Source organism: Centrocercus urophasianus, unplaced genomic scaffold (assembly GCF_019232065.1).
Source record: "Centrocercus urophasianus isolate 14NV4802_14NV808 unplaced genomic scaffold, USGS_Curo_1.0 seq_19, whole genome shotgun sequence".
Lineage (NCBI taxonomy): Eukaryota > Metazoa > Chordata > Aves > Galliformes > Phasianidae > Centrocercus > Centrocercus urophasianus.
In genome coordinates this window covers 13,615,567-13,633,882 of record NW_024884744.1, presented here as the reverse complement: position 1 = coordinate 13,633,882, position 18,316 = coordinate 13,615,567, and the positions used below count along the sequence as shown (strand labels likewise).

Below are 18,316 nucleotides of genomic sequence, written 5' to 3'. Positions count from 1 at the left end.
TTAGTGAGGTTTTTAAGCTCTTGCATCTTTATAGAGGATAGTCAATAATTTTTGTATTTTTTCTCAATCTCAAAAAAAAAAAAAAGGAGATTTTGAGAACTTAATAGAGTCAGTGTGCTGAGTTTACAAAATATTTTTTTGTTTCACACTTGTTATTTGTTTACAAAATTTTACAGATAAGGAACCGATTTTCACTATTCCAATCAAAAACATTCTTGCAGTGGAGAAGCTTGATGAGAGCTCCTTCAACAAGAAAAATGTAAGTCAGAAGATGATTTCTCTCTAATCCTTGATTTGTTCTTAAAATAACAGGTTCAAATTAGCTTAATAAACTCCTAAATATTACAACAAAGTAGATTTGTTGTATTAACCGGGGTGTGGGGGCAAGGTATTCTGTCTTTTGACTCTTCTGAATACAGAACTTAGCCTGGGGATTCAGACTTCTGAATGGTTTATGACTTGCCCCCCTTTCCAAGTACCTAGAATGCAGATTAAAACTACTGTGACCTTATAACAGCACTTTTTTGTAAGGTAGTAGTAGTATGTATTGCACTATGTTCTGATGTAATGAAATGTAATATTACCTAACTTGTGTTTATTTCTTTTGATGAGAAATTCTATAATAATAATCGGAGACAGTTGTTCCTACAGCCTCATTCTGGACCTGTAGCACATTCTGTCCTTACATCAATCCAAAATTGAGGCAGTGATGAAGTATAGCTGTTACTTAGGGTGAGCATGGCTAAAGGAGAGAGACCTCTGGGAATCTTGTGTTATTCTTAGGATATTAAGTACAAAATCTGAGGTGACATCTGAAGAGACCTGAATGAGGAGGACATTTTTGTGTTACTATTTAAGCCTGTTTTGGATGAAAAACTTGAACTCAGCTGTTGGGTTCTTTTTCTTTTTTTTTTTTTTAGGATTCTATAATAAAATGAGAGAGGTAAAAAGTCCTTTTCTCTCTCTTATCTCACTTCTAGTTTTAATTCGGCTTTGATAAATAGCATGAGATTTGAAACTTACTTTGAATGCATTCAAAATAGATCAATAATTGGATTTTATTTACTGAACGGAGTTGTGTTTATTGCATTCTTTCTGCAGATGTTTCAAGTACTACATGGAGAAAAGCCACTCTATATCCAAGCAAATAACTGTGTAGAAGCTAGTGAGTGGATAGAAGCTCTCTGTCGAGTAACAAGATGCAACCAGAAGAGACTTAGTTTTTACCACCCTTCAGCTTTTTTGAATGGCAACTGGCTTTGCTGCAAGGCTACAGTAGAGAACACAGTGGGCTGCGCTCGTTGCACTGCGTAAGTTGCTTCTCAAATGAAAATGTGTATGTTTGGTAAGACCCATCACAGATGACTCGCTGTACAACTTGAGAATCTGTAGGCAAGGCTTTCCATCTGCTACAGTCAGTTATTAAGAACATGCACCTGAAGTACTAGATTTACTAAAATCTGTTCACCACCCTGGATAATGTTACGGGTACCAATTCAGTGTGTAGACCGGAAATACTGAATGGTTATTTTCCTATGCAGGATAATGTATTTTATAGCTAATGGAACTTGTGCTGACAGTTGGGTTGCCTCGTGTGTTTGTACCACATCGGTCATCTGTAGAAATTTTGGATAGTAGTAGTTTTGAAAGTGTGTAGCATAGAGATGTGGGAGTTTTATGCCATGCGTGGTATTTCCTGACTGGGAAAGAGCTTGATGCATGAACTGGTCTGCTTGCTCGTTTATCAGCGGTTCCTTTTTCTCTCTTGCTGGCTGTGTTCTGAACTACTAGAGTGAACTAAATGGTATCACGTGGGTCTGTACTGTAACACTGGCTGTTCAAAGCACCTCTGAAACTGGCATTTTAACCTGTTTGTCCTCTATGCTTGTAGTGTGCACAGTTAATGCAGAGCTTGTTGGAGAGAAAACATCAGTGGTAGTTACCTACTTTGTGTTAGAACTTTGGTGATAATTCTTCCTTTGAGAGCTGTTACATCTAGTGCAAATAAAGACAGAGATGGGATTTCTCAAGTTTGAATGCAGAAATAGCTCATTATATATATAGTATTTTTTGTGTAATTTGATTCATTCATCTATTACGTTTCTTAACAGCTTAAAAGATTCCCATTATTAAAAATCCTCTTGTTTCTGTCTTTCTGTTGTGGAAATTACCTTGTTCTCTTGTTCTATCAATACTTGAAAGGTAAACAGGTCTTAAAAGCTGTATTGAATTGTCAATTAATAACAGTTAATCTTGGATATTTAAAAAGTATTTTAGTCTTGATCTATTGCATAATTAATTCTATTGAGAAACAGGATTTTTAGTATAGCTGTATTCACTGTCCTCAAAACTACTCCTGTTTCTATAAGACTTACAATGAGTGCTGAATTTTCTGTAGGAATTGTGAAGCTGTCAGAGTAATAGGCATATTAAAAAGCCTAAATGTAATCAGTTAAATGTAATGTAATTTAAATGTACTTTTAAAATGTAATCAGTTCAGATTTGCTTTCAAACCTGTAGAGAATGACTTGGATTACTCATTTTCTGTTTTTTCACTTTTTAGAGATGTTCCTGCTGATACTCAAATTGAGATTGATGGAGACAGAGAGACAGAAAGAATTTACTCACTTTTCACCATCAACATGTCTAAACTTCAGAAGCTGGAAGGTACTCAAGTAGTAATTCAGAAGAAATATACTGTATTTTTCAACTCTCATTCTTTAGGTCTCTAACATCTACTTGGTCTTAACCATTTACTTGAAAATAGCAAACTAGAGACAGAATATACATAGGTAATGCCTCCTGTTTATTTCCAGGAAAACTACATCAGATATAAAGAGTGTGATGACAATATTTGAGCAAATTCTCAGCTACAAAACACTATTTTTCATTGTAGCCACTGCTGAAATTTACCACCCGCCACCTTGCTGTATTGACATCCACTGTTTGATCTCCATACATGTTCAGAATGCGCCACTGAATGTTCACAGGTGCAGTTTTTTCTCCTGGAGGAGAATTCAGTGGCACACCTTTCCTTCCTACACAGTTCCATGTCAGATGCCATTTTGTCAGACTTCCCTTCTGCTGCCATCTGTCACATGGCAACAGAAAGTAATGGGATATTGATGGAAAGGTTCGACTTCTATTGCCAGACCACCAACATCTGCCTCTGATGTCATAGGTCAGTATAATAACATAGGAGGCATTATTTTCAGAGCAGTTCTTGTATTTTTTGAGTGTTTAGTACACTAGTAACAGACACTGTTCAGACATTTCTTAGCAATGGACATCAGGTGTGCACATTGGCGTGAATATTAGTATTATAATATTATTCTAACTGAATTTGCATATAAAAATTCTGAAATAGTCTAAACAAAGATAGCAATTATAGTTGTTTGCTTTTCTGTCCCTGACCTCATTTTCCTGGCTATGACATGAATTATATGCCACGTAGCTGAGTTACAAGAAAACACTGATTTTTTTTTTTTTTTTTAATTTTTTTTTTCAGTTAGGAAGGAGCTGAATAATCAGGATGCAGAACCAGTGGAGAGCAAGCAATAGAACAACAAATTCATCTAGTTGATACTGTTTTCTATCTCAGTCTGTTATATGCATAAGCTAGAGTGATATCGCTTTTCAGAACTTCACAATCCTCGTTTACATGGTGAGAGTTAAATATGTTTATTCACAGCCAAAATCTAATTGGGATTTTGTGATTATTTTTGTAGAGGCTTGTGGAAGCATAGCTGTCTATCAGGGGCCTCGGAAAGAACCAGATGACTACTCTAACTTCACAATTGAAGATTCTGTGGCAACTTTTCATACGCTTAAACAGATAATAGATACAGTAGAAAAGCTGAATGAATCGCATGAAAAATACCAAAAGAAGAGATCGTCCAGTGCTGAATATGGTAGTGAGTAAGTATTTTAAAGGATTTTGACATACAAATATTTACTAACAAAAATATAAGAAGAAAATTCAAAAGTTCAGGTAGCAATAACTAAACCAAAATTAGTTTTAGACTACCGGAAGACATGGAGGAAAATAAGGGATGTCATTTCCTTCATTTGTAGTAGAGCAGCTCTTCACCAGTTGATAGATGATAGCTGGTGCCAGAAGAATATCGTTTCGTCTGTGTTTGTGTTGAGAATCCCATAAACAATGAGTCTGTTTTCTTGCAATCTAAAGTTTGTGTGTGCTTCACGTGTTAACCTGAACTGTCTCCTAACATTCCTTAAAACATTCCTTAAAATATTATGTTTCTTAAAATATAAAGTTGTCTTGTCAAATTTCAGTTAAGGAGTTCAATTGTCTGACTACCTTCTAGTGCTTTTTTTTAACTTAAATTCTTTTTATCAAGCATCAGTTAAGAAAGCTAAATTATCAGGTTCTATGTAACTAAAAATTATACTGAAAACAAACATTTTTTACATACTTTAAGTTCTCTTGTCATGCTCAGTGATAAATGCAATCTTTTAAAATTGAATTTTAAAAAAAAATTAAGTTCATTTCTGCTCCAGAGCTGATTCTTTTGATTCTCCTCGATCCGAGCTTTTGTCCACAGAACGACACCAGTCAAATTTTGAGTTTTCTTTGTTGCATCAGTAATATAAATATTATTTTCAGGAGAAAGAATGCTACAATAATCTCATTCCCCTACTTTGATATTGGGCTCAGGTTGTTCCAAACAACTGACAATTGATTTACAAGTTTCATATTCAAGTACATAAAGTTTTATGCAAATCACAAATATCCATAAATTATGCAAAAAAGCAGTTTTTCATAATGAGTAAAAAAAATGAGTGAAAGAATTGAAAAGCAAATGTTAACCATTAAAAATATTTACATGTGATGTTTTCTTTTTTTCCAGAAAAAATCCAATTGGAAAGGTTTCCTAACCAAAACCAACTATGGCACACTTGGAAAAAAAGAAACTGGAAAAATTCTCAAGTGTTCTGTTCTTTTGTTTTGTTTCATTTTGTAGTTCATCATGTGCATTTTCACAAAGTATTTAAAAATGAAATAGATGCTAGTTGTGTTGACAATCTATTTAATATTTAATAGAAAGCTAGCTACTTGGAAATCTGGTATTTTAAAGTTTATTCTCATTTTGCTGAAGAACTTAAAGTTCCAGGTTCTGAAAGTAACAAATGTGAATAAATCTAAGAGTTGTTTGCTGTTTCAGGACAGAATTTTCTAAACAAATAAGCTTTTTAATGGAAGAAAATCAATGTGATGTTTGGTTGTATTGCATCTCTTAATGCATGTACTGCAAACTTGTATGAGTTTACCATGAGTGCCTGCCCTGCTGATAACAATCTTTAAATAGAAATCCCAACATACTCTGTCATAGGGATCTGAAGTTTCACACTCAACTCATTTGACTTTTTTTTTTTTTTTTCTTATATTAGGTGTTGCCAGAACTTGGTTTAATTAAAGCAGTATGTTGAAGACAGCAGACACCAGAGTTTAGGTTTTGTGGCTTTTTAAGTACTAAAGAAGAAATCAGGGAACTTTTATTATGCCTCCTGTTTACATTTGGAGTGAGTAGTATATGGAGTGACGTGAGACCACTATCAATTTCCTCTGGGGTACTTTTTTAAGGTACATTTTTTTTCTTAATCTGAAAACAAATGCAGGGTAGCAGTGTTCTTCATAAATAAGTTTGCCTATGGATAAAACAAACAAACTCAAATGTGAACTGATTATGGTTAAGTACCAATCAATCTACATCATCCCGCTCATGGTTTTTTGATTAAAAAATATAATAGCTAGGTTCAGTTCATCATTTGACTACAAATCTAATAAATAATCTCTATTATAATCACTCAAAGCACTTTAGATATCTGGACTATCCCAGATTATTTTTAGATACTTTGTAGTATCTGCTTGTTATGATCAGTTCAATGATCAACATTGTTTTTCTTTAAACAATGCTTCAGTGAATATTTTTATATCTTTAGTTATATGAATTCTTATTTGCCAATAACACAATTTTTAAACTGTCATTCTTGACTCTACTAAGATTAATTTTTGCTCATTTCATCTGAGAAGTTAGGTTTCTGCTGAAAGAACTTATGTATATAACCAGGAAGAAGCAAAGATGGCAACTTTGCTTCATCAGTATTAAATATAATGGTACTCCTTGGAATACTATTTTTAACAATAACTGTATGTGGTACTTTTTATTTTTGGAGCATTTGCTGTGGGATCTTCTGTTGTTTATTTGTTGGTGTGTTTTGTTTTACAATCATGATTTTGGCCAAATTAATTAGAAATGTGACATACAAATAGAGTAGAAGTCCACAATGCTTGAAAACTGTAAGCTGTTTCAATTACTATACGTTTGTAACACTGTTGTAGGGAGGTTTTCTGTAATAGAAGCACACTGGCAAGACAAGATCGAATTATTTTTTTTTAATGAATGTAACTTGTTAAAATAACTATTCGTTTTAACCATACAAACCACGATAGAATGTCTGGGAATCAGTACTGGTATCTGCAAAGCCACAATCATTCAGTCACCTCCACTGTTTTTGCCTTTACATAAACAATTTTGATGTATTTTCTTTTGCCAACGGTTGAAATTGGAGTGGTGGGAATCATACTAATGCCAAGAAATGTGTTTTGCCAAGGTAAATTGGGTCTATGTAATTGCCATTAAAGTTGCCATTAAACAAAAATTAAGTGCTTTCATCTGTCAAAGTTAGTTTGTGCTGTACATTGATTAACACTGTGGCAAAGCATGTCTTCCTTGGGGCCATTTTTTAAAGGTTTCATAATCCAAATTATGGAAAAACACTTTGAACTTTTAAAAAAAAATGTTAATAATGAAGACAATGCACTTTTTTCTTTGATGGTACTGGAAAAAGAACAAAGGCCGCTGAATTGTGACCAGTAGGATTTAATTTCTCATTTTTATAATGTTTCAAAACACAGTAGATGTTCTAGAATTTAATTAGGTACAAGTAGGATGATTAATAATTAAAGTTGCCTTCATTTTGATTAGTCTAGAAACATGATGTTATTCAGTAATTAGTTCTGTTGGGATTGTAAATTATCATTAGTTTCAATTTGTATTATGCTGATGTATTGTTGAATGTATTTTTATTTAAATTTTATTTTCTTATCAAGACATTAAAATGTTTTGTAACACTGCTTGAGAATAACTCATAAATAAATTTCAACAAACTCGAGATATGCTGTGCTCTTACTGTGAGGCCTGGCTTTTGAAAATGTTGACTTGAAGACTGACTAAATAGGAGTTTCCATACAGGAGGTGGTTATAACAGAAGAAGTATCTGGTACGCAGAAGGAAAAAAAAACCCAACAACTTTAATTTGAGGGATTTTTTGTGGTCATCTACAGCATCGCTGCAGTCTGACTTCGGGTTATGGCTGAGAGAGAAGTGCTACTTCATAGCATAGCAGTGTACATAAGAAGCTTCAGTAAGGTGACAGTTCTGAAGTGTTTACAACACCTATCTGATGTATTAAAGGATATCTAATTCTGGTGTTAGATAATACATTTTCTTCCTTTATTTATTATCTATCTAGGATACCAGTGTTATATACACATCAGAACTATTTCAAATAGATTGCATATGGAGAAAAAATAATTATTTTTGTCACCTGCTGTTCTCCCTTTGTTTTTAGGTGTTTTTAGAAGATAACAGTGTAGTTATCTTCTAAGTTAGTTATCTTCTTGTCGTTATCTTCTACAGTTACTGTGTAGTTACTGCCTTGATGTTTTATTTCCTTGTATGGAGAGCTGACCTGTTGTCACTTACTGCTGATATGGAAGTTCTTATTAGGAGTTAGAGTCCAGACTGTCAACATTTTGGAATAAATTTTTATTGATTCTAAGGTAAGCTGTATTAAAGCCCAATCTTAACATCACTGCAACCATTTGCAGAGATTCAGAAAGTAGAGGAAGTTTAAGATGAAAGAAATGTAGAAAGAATTTTTTCCTTGAGCACTCCGAACAAATTTGTAAAGATTCTCTGGCAATTTTAGCAGTGCTCTGTTCTATTCACAGCTAACGTGAGCATGATGTGACATTAATTCATGCTTATTTGTATGTAATTTAAAGTACTAAGTTCTTTAGCATTTACTTACAATGATAGACTCATTCAACTTTTCTTTTATTCCATATGCATGCTCTTTAAAAAAGATCAGACCAGGAAGCAAAAGCTCCCAGAAACAAATGAGCATAACTTCTAGCAGAATGGGAGAATGCATGCAACTTAACTGAGGAACTCATGAGCAGATGCAAAAAGATATGTAAGGTTTGTATGAATTATGCAGACTAGCTTGTTCAGCCTTGATGAGACTACTGCCAGAATGCTTTGTCAGTTACTGAAATTCTGCAATAAAAGTTACTGTGAGGAAAGATTTTGATGTACCTGCATCAAGGTCTGGAACTTGATAATCTACAGCTCTACAATATCAGAATAAAGTTTAATGTGGGGTTTCCTTTTTCTTTTGTATTGAGGAAATACACAAAGTGTTTCTCTTCTGACACTGAAATTTTTACACAACCATGTTAAACTGCTTTTTAATCATCCTTTACATCGATTTATGTAGACATTTCTAATCTTGCTGCATATGATGCTCCATTCAGTTGCAATAACCAAGCTTTTAATGATTTGAGGTCATAATTATTTTAGCTTATTTAGTAATGCAAATGCTGTGCAGTTGTGTGTTTATAGTGTAGTTAAGTTTCACCAAAAGGAAGCTAGGAATCTTTATTAAAAACATTTCAGAAACATTATATGCCTTTCAGAGCAAAGTAGCTTGCTCTAAAGGTCTGTGCCTTTTCTCTCTCATCCTCTATTTCTGGTTATTCTTCTTAAGCAGAATAAAAAGACAATCATAGAACAGCTCAATTTACTGTGACTTGAATTCAATATTTAAAGATAAAAATTTCTTACCCGGTCCTGCTGAGATAGCACTGTAGAAGCATTTGGTTTCTCAAAAAGTGCAAGATATCCCCTCTTTTAGTCCAGACTGGTGTTTGAGTGGAAAAAAATGCACTGTGTCAGGGAGCAAAGAGTGATAAAAAGCAAAAGGCAGCCGGATTGTTGATGGAATGTTTTCCTCCTAGATGAGCGTGTGGACACTGTACCTACGGAAGGGTTACCTCAGGAGCCAGCTAGCAGCATGGGGGTGGAAACTGCACGTGTTGAACACAGTCTGCAGCTAAGTCTCTTGCAGACCCTTTGATGTTGCTGCTGGGTGACAGAGAAACAAGCCTTCATCGGATGACAAGTGGTCTGCAGACTGTAGAATTAGGAAAAGGGAAACTCCCCTGCAAAAATCAAGGTACAATCATACAATCATACTCAGATCTGACGTTCATGATACAGTTTTATCCTTAAACCTATGAAGTACTTTACAAGGGGAAGGGCAAGTAGGTACAGTTCAGCCTCTTCTTTCCATGTAGGTGGCAGTACAGTTCTATATGTTGTTTAGAAATGCAATTTAAAGAGTGTCTCTCCATAACTTGACAAGAAGATAGCCTGCTTTTCAGTTCAGAATGTAGTTCCATTCTTAAACAGCTAACCTCAGTTAAAATAAGTATAATCTTGTCTTAACAGTTAATTTGTTAAGAAAGTTAATAAATGGCATATGAGATGAGCTCTGAGTTTGAAAATTCATACTATATGGAGGGAATAGCAATAACTGAGCTTCACTACAAGTAAAATAATTAGCAAACAAGATTTTACTGTAGTATTTCTTGGAATTTGAGCCATCTGTGACCTTTGTGTTGTTGGCCTTGAGATTCAGATTCAGCAGTTGTGGATGAGCTTGAGTGTTGTATGGACAGAGATGTCTCAAGGATGTAGACCTAATGGAGCAGTTCACTGAAGCCAGGAGCTGTTCAGTCTGGATTTCCAGAGAGGTTCCCACACAAAGCCATTAACTTCTTTTGTAAAAACTTCATAAGGATCTCCCTTCTGAATACTAGGTATTGATCCATTTCACTGGATATTTATAATGTGAAACGCTAACTTTGAATTTCTGGTACTTGTTAATCTTTGAATTCTTACCCATGCTTGTGAAAAATTCATGCTTAATCATATCTGAACACTGCAATATAGCTAGAATGCCCAGAATGTACTTCTTTTTAAACTCAGTTTGCTACTCTTGGTAGCAGTGTGACTACTTCAGTCTCCTGCCCAGTGAGACCTTCCCACTGTCAAAGTAGTATTCAAGCTATTCCACTAATGCAGTATGTTTCCCAAATCCCTGTTTTTATTTATTTTTTTTTATATCTGGATGCCTGCTTCAGACTTGTGTATCAAAAACTACATATTATCTTTCAAGTATGTCTCATTTTGGTAGTTGCTTCAGGCAGCTTCAGTAAAACTTAAGGTGGTTTTCACAGGTGCACTTAGCGAGGTCTTGTCTACAACCACAATAATATAATTAATGCTGGCATTAATGGCACTGTTGAGCATGTTCGTATTGATAGAAGGCAACAGAGAGAACCAGATGATCTAGAGTTTAAGGAACAATTTCGGCAGAGAGCTATGCTTGAATTCTTTTCTTTGGCAGATAAATTAATTTGACACAGTACTTAAGACTTCTGATATACATTATTCTATTGACAGAGCAAACAGCAAGTGTACTAATACAGCTCAGCCTGCAAATTATTTGGCCAAGATACACAAATAGTTACATAACTGTTCGTTGCATTATCATAAAACTGACATTTCCATAACAATTTTGTTATTAGTAAAAATAACCTCAGATTCTATGTTTCAGAGTAAGCAAGCTGCAGGGGGAAAAAAAACTTCAAAAATGTTGTATGAGGAAAGAAGAAAGGAAAAATAACACAAGTCAGGTCATTTTCAAATGCTTCCATTCTCAAAAGTCATAGAATCTATGAAAGACATAATTGTACTTTCTTCCAAGCAGTCTGCAATAATTACAGTTTTAAGAGGTGCATAGGAAATGAAGGTGATCGTATAAGGCGAATATAAGTATATAAGTAAGTAAATTGAAATGGAATTAGGACAATAAGAAGGAATCTGTGCAAGTTTTCTGGTTTGAAATTGGGTGTCAAACACTTGGAGCCTTCCAAGTGAGTATTTGACTTAGAGACAATCAGAACCTAGAATAAATGCTTGGTGAATGATGCCATATCTTACTGTAAAATTCTTGCAGAAATATAATTGATTATAAATTGCGTAATATAAACAAGTCCTAATTTTTATAACTGCTATTATGTACCACCCCATTCAGAGTTGCAAAACAAGCTGTCAAGAAAAATTAGAAATGGCCAGACAGATTGTGTTAAATTAGAGGGAGGAAGAGACTACATCAGACTAATTATTTTCCTTTTTGTTTTAAATTATTTTCAGAGCCAGATAACATTTTACATAGGAGAAATACAATCTGCTTTGGTTTCAGACATTTTTAATCTAGGAAGATATATTTAATATATAAACATCTGTGCAAAAAGGTATAAAAATGCAATGTATTATCAAAGTAGAATTATGCAAATAAGAAAAGAAAACGTATACAAAAAGCACTTCAAACTTTCTGGATTACTCCTATTCTCACTAATTTACGTTCAGAAGTGCCGAAATTTTTATCAATCTATATATATATTTACATGATGTGATACAAATAATTGAATTAAAGTTAACAAGTTTGACTAGGGGGTACTTTAAGATCTTCTGTTTCCTCTGTTGATCTGCTTTTTTTTTAATGGTATTATCAGTTAAGAGATGCGTCCATCTTCTCTTCCTACGCCTATCAGCTCCTGAGACGTTTTTGAGATGAATACAGCTGAAGTGATCAGCATGCTTATGCCTTTGCTACCCAAAGCCACATCTTTGTAAACAAGAAGCACTGTGTGCAAGTCTGCCAAAGTGTACAGCTCCATCTGTTAGCAGTCTTGGCAAACAGGTCACGAGTTGGAATTCCAGAAGGATTTGGTGGTCATCTCCCTTTTATGAAGGCAGTCCAGTCCATTCAGGTGATGTTGCGGTTATCCAAAATTGCTTTATCTATTGAATTGTAATGTTTTTATTAATGTGTACAAAATTATTTTTGTTGCCAGGTAAGAGCTGAATAATGGAGATAAATTATTTGTTACAGGAAAAACTACATTTCTTAATGAAATATCTTGAATTGTGAAAGGGAGTTAAGGAATATAATCTCTTCCCCTCCTTGAAAATATCTGATTTTCTCAGTCCATATTCTTACATACATCGGTTTCTATACATCATTATTCATGTGCCTATATAATTAGATATAACCCAGCTGTGACGATCAACAGCAATTGTTCTTGAAGGAAAGCTGGCATACCCAAAAAGTTAGCGTTTTGAAGCCTCACTCAAATTCGGCATAGCATTTCTGCTATGCATAGATCATCTTTTTTTATTCTAAAATGGCCATGAGGAATTTCTCTAAAGTTAAAAAACATTAATCCAGACTGTTTTTTGTTGCTGTTTTTTTTTTTTTTTTTTTTAAAGCTGAGCACCACAAGGCGATGCAGGTACCAAAATGGACCACTGGGCTGTCCCTGGTTACTGCAGCAGCGTTGGCCTACATGGCCTTTAAGGGTCCCTTCCACCTCTAAGGAATCTATTCTATGATTTGGCTTTCAGGCACTGGACATTTGTGATCTCTCCTCGTAAGACACTCGTGGTACTGGGGTATTGTCCAGGAGGCGCTGTCCCACTGCGTGCAGTGGGAAAACTGAGGCAGGACCACCGCTTCCTGAGGCGGTAGCAGAAGCGCGGCGCAGCCTTGCGAACGGCAGTTCTCGGGCGTGGGCCCTTCCCGCCCGGAGCTCCGGCGGCCGCCAGGTGGCGCTGTAGCCCCGCCGCCAAGCGCCGCGGCCGCGTCCCCGCCCCTCCGCCATGGCCGACGTGGAGGACGGGGACGAGCCGGGCGCCCCCCACTCGCACCCGGGCTCTTCGGCCTCCAAGACGGGAGGCCCCGACAAGATGTTCTCGCTGAAGAAGTGGAACGCGGTGGCCATGTGGAGCTGGGATGTGGAGTGCGACACCTGCGCCATTTGCCGGGTGCAGGTCATGGGTAAGAGCCAGCCGGCAGGGCCCGGCCCGCCGTGGCCGCCGTCTCCGCCACGGGGCGGAGGTGCCCGCCCGCACCGCCGGCGCTGCCCCGCGGCCGCCCTCCGTCGAGCGACGCGGCTTCCGGCCCAGAGTGGCCGTGCCCCCCGCCCCCCCTTCACCCTTCCGCGCCCGCCCCGGCGGCGAGGGCCGTTCCCGCTTCCTGAGGCGCCCTTCGCGCTGAGGGCCCCGGGCGAGCCCTGGTCGCGGCGCGCGCTCACCTCGACGAGGCCTCAGCAGCCCGGCGGGCCGCGCCTGCGTGTGCTGGGACCGCCAGCCGGGGCGCGGCCGGCCCTGCGCCGTGCGGGCTGTGAGGGCTGCGTGCGGGTGGCGGGCGGGCGCGGCTGGCGGACGTGCCGGGGCTGCAGTTCTGCCGCCCGCGCTTGTTTTGGAGCGGTGCTGTGGGCGTATAGGAAAAGTAGTTTTTGCTTACCTTAGTACGACGCTCTAATTTCTACTGCAGTTCAGCCCACGTGAACACACTGAAAGATTTATTGGGAAAATGGGGGTTTAGCTCACCCGATTTTAAAGCGGTTTTGAAAAGCAGCCTAGTCAGTGACTGGCATTAGTGCTTTCTGACGTGTGCGGTGTCTGAGAATCCTTCAAGTTCCTCTGTTATACCCGCATCCGTTCTGTTGCTGTTGTGCTGCTCAGAGCACACCTCAGAGATCAGCCTTCTGTGTTTGCACAGTGAGCAGAGACTGCTGTGGGAAAAGGAAACTGGCTTAATGTTCTATGAGTAAGCAATAATTTTAAGAACACGTTTCTCTTCTGAGGCGTAGTTAAAAACAAAAAGCATGTCCAACTGTTACCCACACATTTGATTTAAAAAAAAAAATCATTTACATTTTTTTTTATTTATTAGGCCGTGGGACTGCTTTTCATCTGAAAGTAAGAGAAAATTCTGGTAACCGTTCCTGCTGGAATGTGAAATTTGATCATTACTGACCAGGGTTCAGCAGTTCGGCGCTGCCTCTGCCAGACCTGGCCTGGCTCCTGCAGAGCTGCTGCAGCACAGCCTCCTTTGGCTGCGGGCAGTGCCAGGCCTATGCTGGCTCTGCATGTTTGAAGTCAGTGTATTTGATTGTGGAAGGGAGGGAACTATTAGCCAGCATCATTTGCTGCTGGTTTAACTCCTTGAACTGATGTAAGCAAACTAAATTTTGTTAAGCTGGCACCCTCAGAACTGCAGTGCAGGATTGGGGGCAGCTTACGTTGAGGTTGCTGTTTTGTGTCCTGTCTCTTTGAAAGTGCAGAGCTAGGTCTGGGATAGGAAAGCTGTTTTCTGAGTGGCTGCCAGTCCCCCCAGCTGACTGCCCTGCATATTGGGTGACTCCAGATCAAATTGCTTCCACATACAGTGGAGTAGCGTCTGAATATTTCCTGCATGGCCCTTAGTCCTGTGGAAGTTAAAACTACAGGAACAGGCATCGGGAAGCTTTGTTTGCCACTTTACTTTCATCTAAGTGAGGAAAGGGCAGCTGCTTCAGGGTTTCTGTGCTCTTTGTTCTGTGTTAGGTGAGAAAAAGAGGACAGGTTAATCTAAAATAGAACTACTTGCAATATCTGGCAGAAATACTCAAAATTCCTGTAGCATGCTGTATTTTTGTCTTCTAGGGAAACGTGATCTAGCTGGTGACCTGCAGGTCAAGTCCAACCTGCGGGGCACTTGTTAACTGTTACCTTCTTTTTGGAGGAAACCAAGAGGGGTTTCCACTGCGTATGCTGCCATAGTAACTGAATGCTTTCTGTTGTGCATAGTATGTGCTTGCGTGTCTGAGGCACTTTGTGTTGGTGCAAAGGAGAAACAAAGCCATTCTTCTGCTCTATATGTGTGCAATATTAAAAAATACTTATATATTAAAATCCATGATTATCTCTTGAGTTATATTATCGAATTGACCAGTGCTTAAAAACATGTTTGTGTGTGACTCTGAAAATTACATGCAGGTTCCCATAAGTAAAAGTAGTGTATAAAAGAATGGTTGCAGGAAGTGGGTAGCAGTTGTGAAGAGAAATGTAGAGGCCAAAGAAATGAAAATTGTGAATGATTTCCTTAAAAGGAGCTGCTGACATCTGAAAAACAAAGTCCTGTAATTAGGGTTTGGCTGTGTGCTCGCTCTGCTCTTAATGTGCCTGAGTGCCTTGGCACAGACCTGCTGTATCTGCAAAATGGAGAAGGCTTTTTTTCAGCAGAAGTTGAGAAAATATGGGCAATAGAACTTGTTGGGCAGCTTAGAGTCCTTCTGATCTCTTTCAGATGGATATGTCATCCTCATTCACTGTTTGAAATTTGGGGGGAGTTGTTATTTAATGTTCAAAGGCTGAAGTAGATGACACAATTAGAGATTTTTATCTTTTGAAATTGATTTTAAAGTTAAATTTTTTCCTCTGTCAAGCATATTCTTAAGATGGAATCTTGAGCATCAGATTGAGTCTTGTTCTTGTTTACTTTTAGATGCCTGCCTTAGATGTCAAGCTGAAAACAAACAAGAAGATTGTGTTGGTATGTAGTGATTTCATTCGCTTGTTTTTAAATTGAAGCCTCTCTCAATAGGGTGCATTTCCATGTTTGAAGGGAATACTGAGTTTGTTAATGCTCAGAATCAAAGTGCTGTTTTGTTATACAGTGTCATCTCTTTACGTTAGTAATATTTTACAGTTGATTTTTTGAGCTCTACTAAATTAGTGTTAGTGCCAGGCATGCTGTGTGGAGCAGGACGCTTTCACGTTTCAGTGTCAATGTACACACAGCCATGAGGTTTGGGTTCTCATCCTGGCTGTAACTGAATAGAGGATAAATGCCTTTGAAGTGGGCAAAGGAATGGCTCCTTTTTCCTTCTGGGAAGTGCCAGAGGGGGCAATGTAATATCCAGAGAATTCTATTCTCAAATCAATTCTTGACTGTTTTAAAGGTGATATTTTTCTCAGTGTTGATTCAGACACTATTGCTTGTTTTTTTTTTTCAGTTTTAATTTGAAAAAACGTAATCACTGGAGTTTGCTATAATGCTGTTTAATCATGAACATACTTTACACTGGTTGCCAGCATATGCAAAAGCAAATTGTATCTCAATTCCGATATATTTAAATCGGAAAGAGTGAAAATTGTCTCATGTTTTCTTTAGATCTTTAAGTCAACTCCTGAGCTGGTGGTAAAGCCTTCCATGCCCTTGTTCTTTCTGCTTTGAAGTGTATTGTCTCAAAGTTAATTCACTGTTGTTTCTGATGATTGTTTTAACCAGAACAAGAATTTCCTGTTTCAGATGTCTTGCTAAGTGTCTTCCTAAGTGTCCTGTTTAAAATAGGGGAAAACAACACATAAATTACAGCGCTCCTTTGGTTGGTACTCTTATATTTCATTAAGGAAAATGTGAGGTAGTAAGGGAAAAAACAGAGCAACTAATATTTATGAGTACATGGGCAGTACATAACCATTTTGTTGCATTGAAGACACTGTAGCCCGTGAACAACAACTGATTTATTTTGCCAGTGTAGCTGTTTTGAGGCTCTGTGCAGTGTCAAATGCTCCTCCTTGATTTTGCAGTTTAAATGCAGCATTTCAGATTTGGTAGCATTCTCTTGTATGATAGTAAGACAGTACCAGTAGTGTATTGGTGATCTTTTCAAACGTGACAGTCAAAATGAAGTGCTTACCCAGAGCAGAATTGCTACTCAGATCTGTTCCAGACACGTTATGCAGGACAGTGAGAATACACATGTGAGAGGCTGTGTGACAGAGAACTGAGAAGTGTTGCCAGGATGACTGCAATCATCCAGTGATGACACATTTTGTCTTTTTAAAGGTATTATAAGTTTGCAGTGGTCTTAAACATCTGAGAAAAATAGCTTGGACCTTGCTGTGAGTGTTGATCTCTGGACAGCTGAGCATGACTAGAACGTGTTCTTTCTTCTCTTTCAGTGGTTTGGGGAGAATGCAATCATTCCTTCCACAATTGCTGCATGTCGTTGTGGGTGAAACAGAATAATCGTTGTCCCCTCTGCCAGCAGGACTGGGTAGTCCAGAGAATAGGCAAATGAAAACACCCGAAGTTTTCTGTTGGACTTGTTGGAGTTGTGTATATTTTATGCCACATGCTCATACAGAAGAGTGGAACGTCTCAGTCGTGGCATGATGTGTTCAGCTTATTTGCTGCAGGGAACAGTGTGGTTTTGCTGTGTGCTCTTTGCTGTACTGGGAGGCAGTGGTGAGTCTTATTGCAGATATTTCCACAACTGAGGAAAGAGAGGCACTGCATTAATAAATGTGTCTGCTAAGATTTGAGTGTTAACTATATCAAGAGCATAGAAATGTGGTGGTGCAGATTATACACCAAATACAGTTCATGTAATGTTTCTACTTAGAGCAATGAGTCAATTTGAAAAGGAGACCTTTTATTAAATCTGATGTGCTGTATAATTTGGTGTCTGATAAATTATTTTGGTTTTGGATAAATACATCGTTGTCTAAATAATACTGTATACAAAAACACGTTAAGTGTTTTAGCAAGTATTTTGTTTTTTAATCTAAAATGAGCAGTGTGTGGGCAACACTAGCATTCTCATGTAGGCTTTCTTTATGGCTTAAGAAAATTAGTTGCATCTCTGAAGTCTGTTGCTGTTAATATTCTACACGTTTTCTGCATTCATGCTTACTAAAATTTAACCACATCTATGATTTAAATTCATGTTTCTTTTAAAGTTCATGGACACAAGTACTTTGAATCCAGAAATTTTTGGTACGAAGACGCACATTGGATATCAATTTAGTTGTGGTGTAAACTGTGTTGCTGGTTAGCTGTCTGATATGGAAAACAAACACAACCATTTTAATGTCCCGAGGAAAGCAGGTACCAATTAAATCTAGGAAAATAATGTTAAATTGTGCTTTCATCAGAATTCATGTACAGAAATTTCTTCATTGTCATTTTATTGGATTACATGTTTGGTTTGGGATGTAAGAGAAAGTATTGTTTCACTGCTGTGGAAATCCTCAATATATCATTTTTTTTAATAGGATCAGACCTGTGATTTTTCGTGTGTGTACTGAAGTGCTTTACTCTCAATATCTGAAGTAATTACTATTAATCTGAACATATGTTTTGTTGGTTTTTTAAATATATGTGTGCAACAGAGAGATTGAGTTACTAAGTCTGTAACGATTTCAGACTTAATAAAATCGTTAATAAACTCGGGTGGAATTGAAGTGATATTAAATGAATGTTC

At 37.5% G+C, this 18,316-nt stretch overlaps 2 protein-coding genes across 4 annotated transcripts in view; both read left to right on the top strand.

The window, feature by feature from the left end:
- Positions 1 to 7,197, top strand: part of RASA2 (RAS p21 protein activator 2) — a 44,915-nt gene extending 37,718 nt beyond the window's left edge. For both annotated transcript variants that reach the window (XM_042820939.1, XM_042820938.1), the window contains exons 20-24: positions 177 to 259; positions 1,102 to 1,310; positions 2,564 to 2,667; positions 3,729 to 3,918; positions 4,872 to 7,197. In XM_042820939.1, the coding sequence (XP_042676873.1) occupies positions 177 to 259; positions 1,102 to 1,310; positions 2,564 to 2,667; positions 3,729 to 3,918; positions 4,872 to 4,899 (614 nt within the window). In that variant the 3' untranslated portion in view covers positions 4,900 to 7,197. The remainder of the gene's footprint in view (positions 1 to 176; positions 260 to 1,101; positions 1,311 to 2,563; positions 2,668 to 3,728; positions 3,919 to 4,871) is intronic.
- Positions 7,198 to 12,867: 5,670 nt separating this feature from the next.
- RNF7 (ring finger protein 7) lies at positions 12,868 to 18,296 on the top strand. Of its 2 annotated transcripts, none has more exons than XM_042820409.1 (3): positions 12,868 to 13,056; positions 15,550 to 15,597; positions 17,013 to 18,296. In XM_042820409.1, exons 1-3 carry the CDS (start codon positions 12,879 to 12,881, stop codon positions 17,129 to 17,131), a joined length of 345 nt encoding a protein of 114 aa, XP_042676343.1. In that variant the 5' UTR covers positions 12,868 to 12,878; the 3' UTR covers positions 17,132 to 18,296. The 2 variants fall into 2 exon arrangements, with proteins under 2 accessions (XP_042676343.1, XP_042676344.1); XM_042820410.1 differs by having other exon boundaries at positions 12,868 to 13,049; positions 17,013 to 17,069.
- The last annotated feature ends 20 nt before the right edge of the window (positions 18,297 to 18,316 follow it).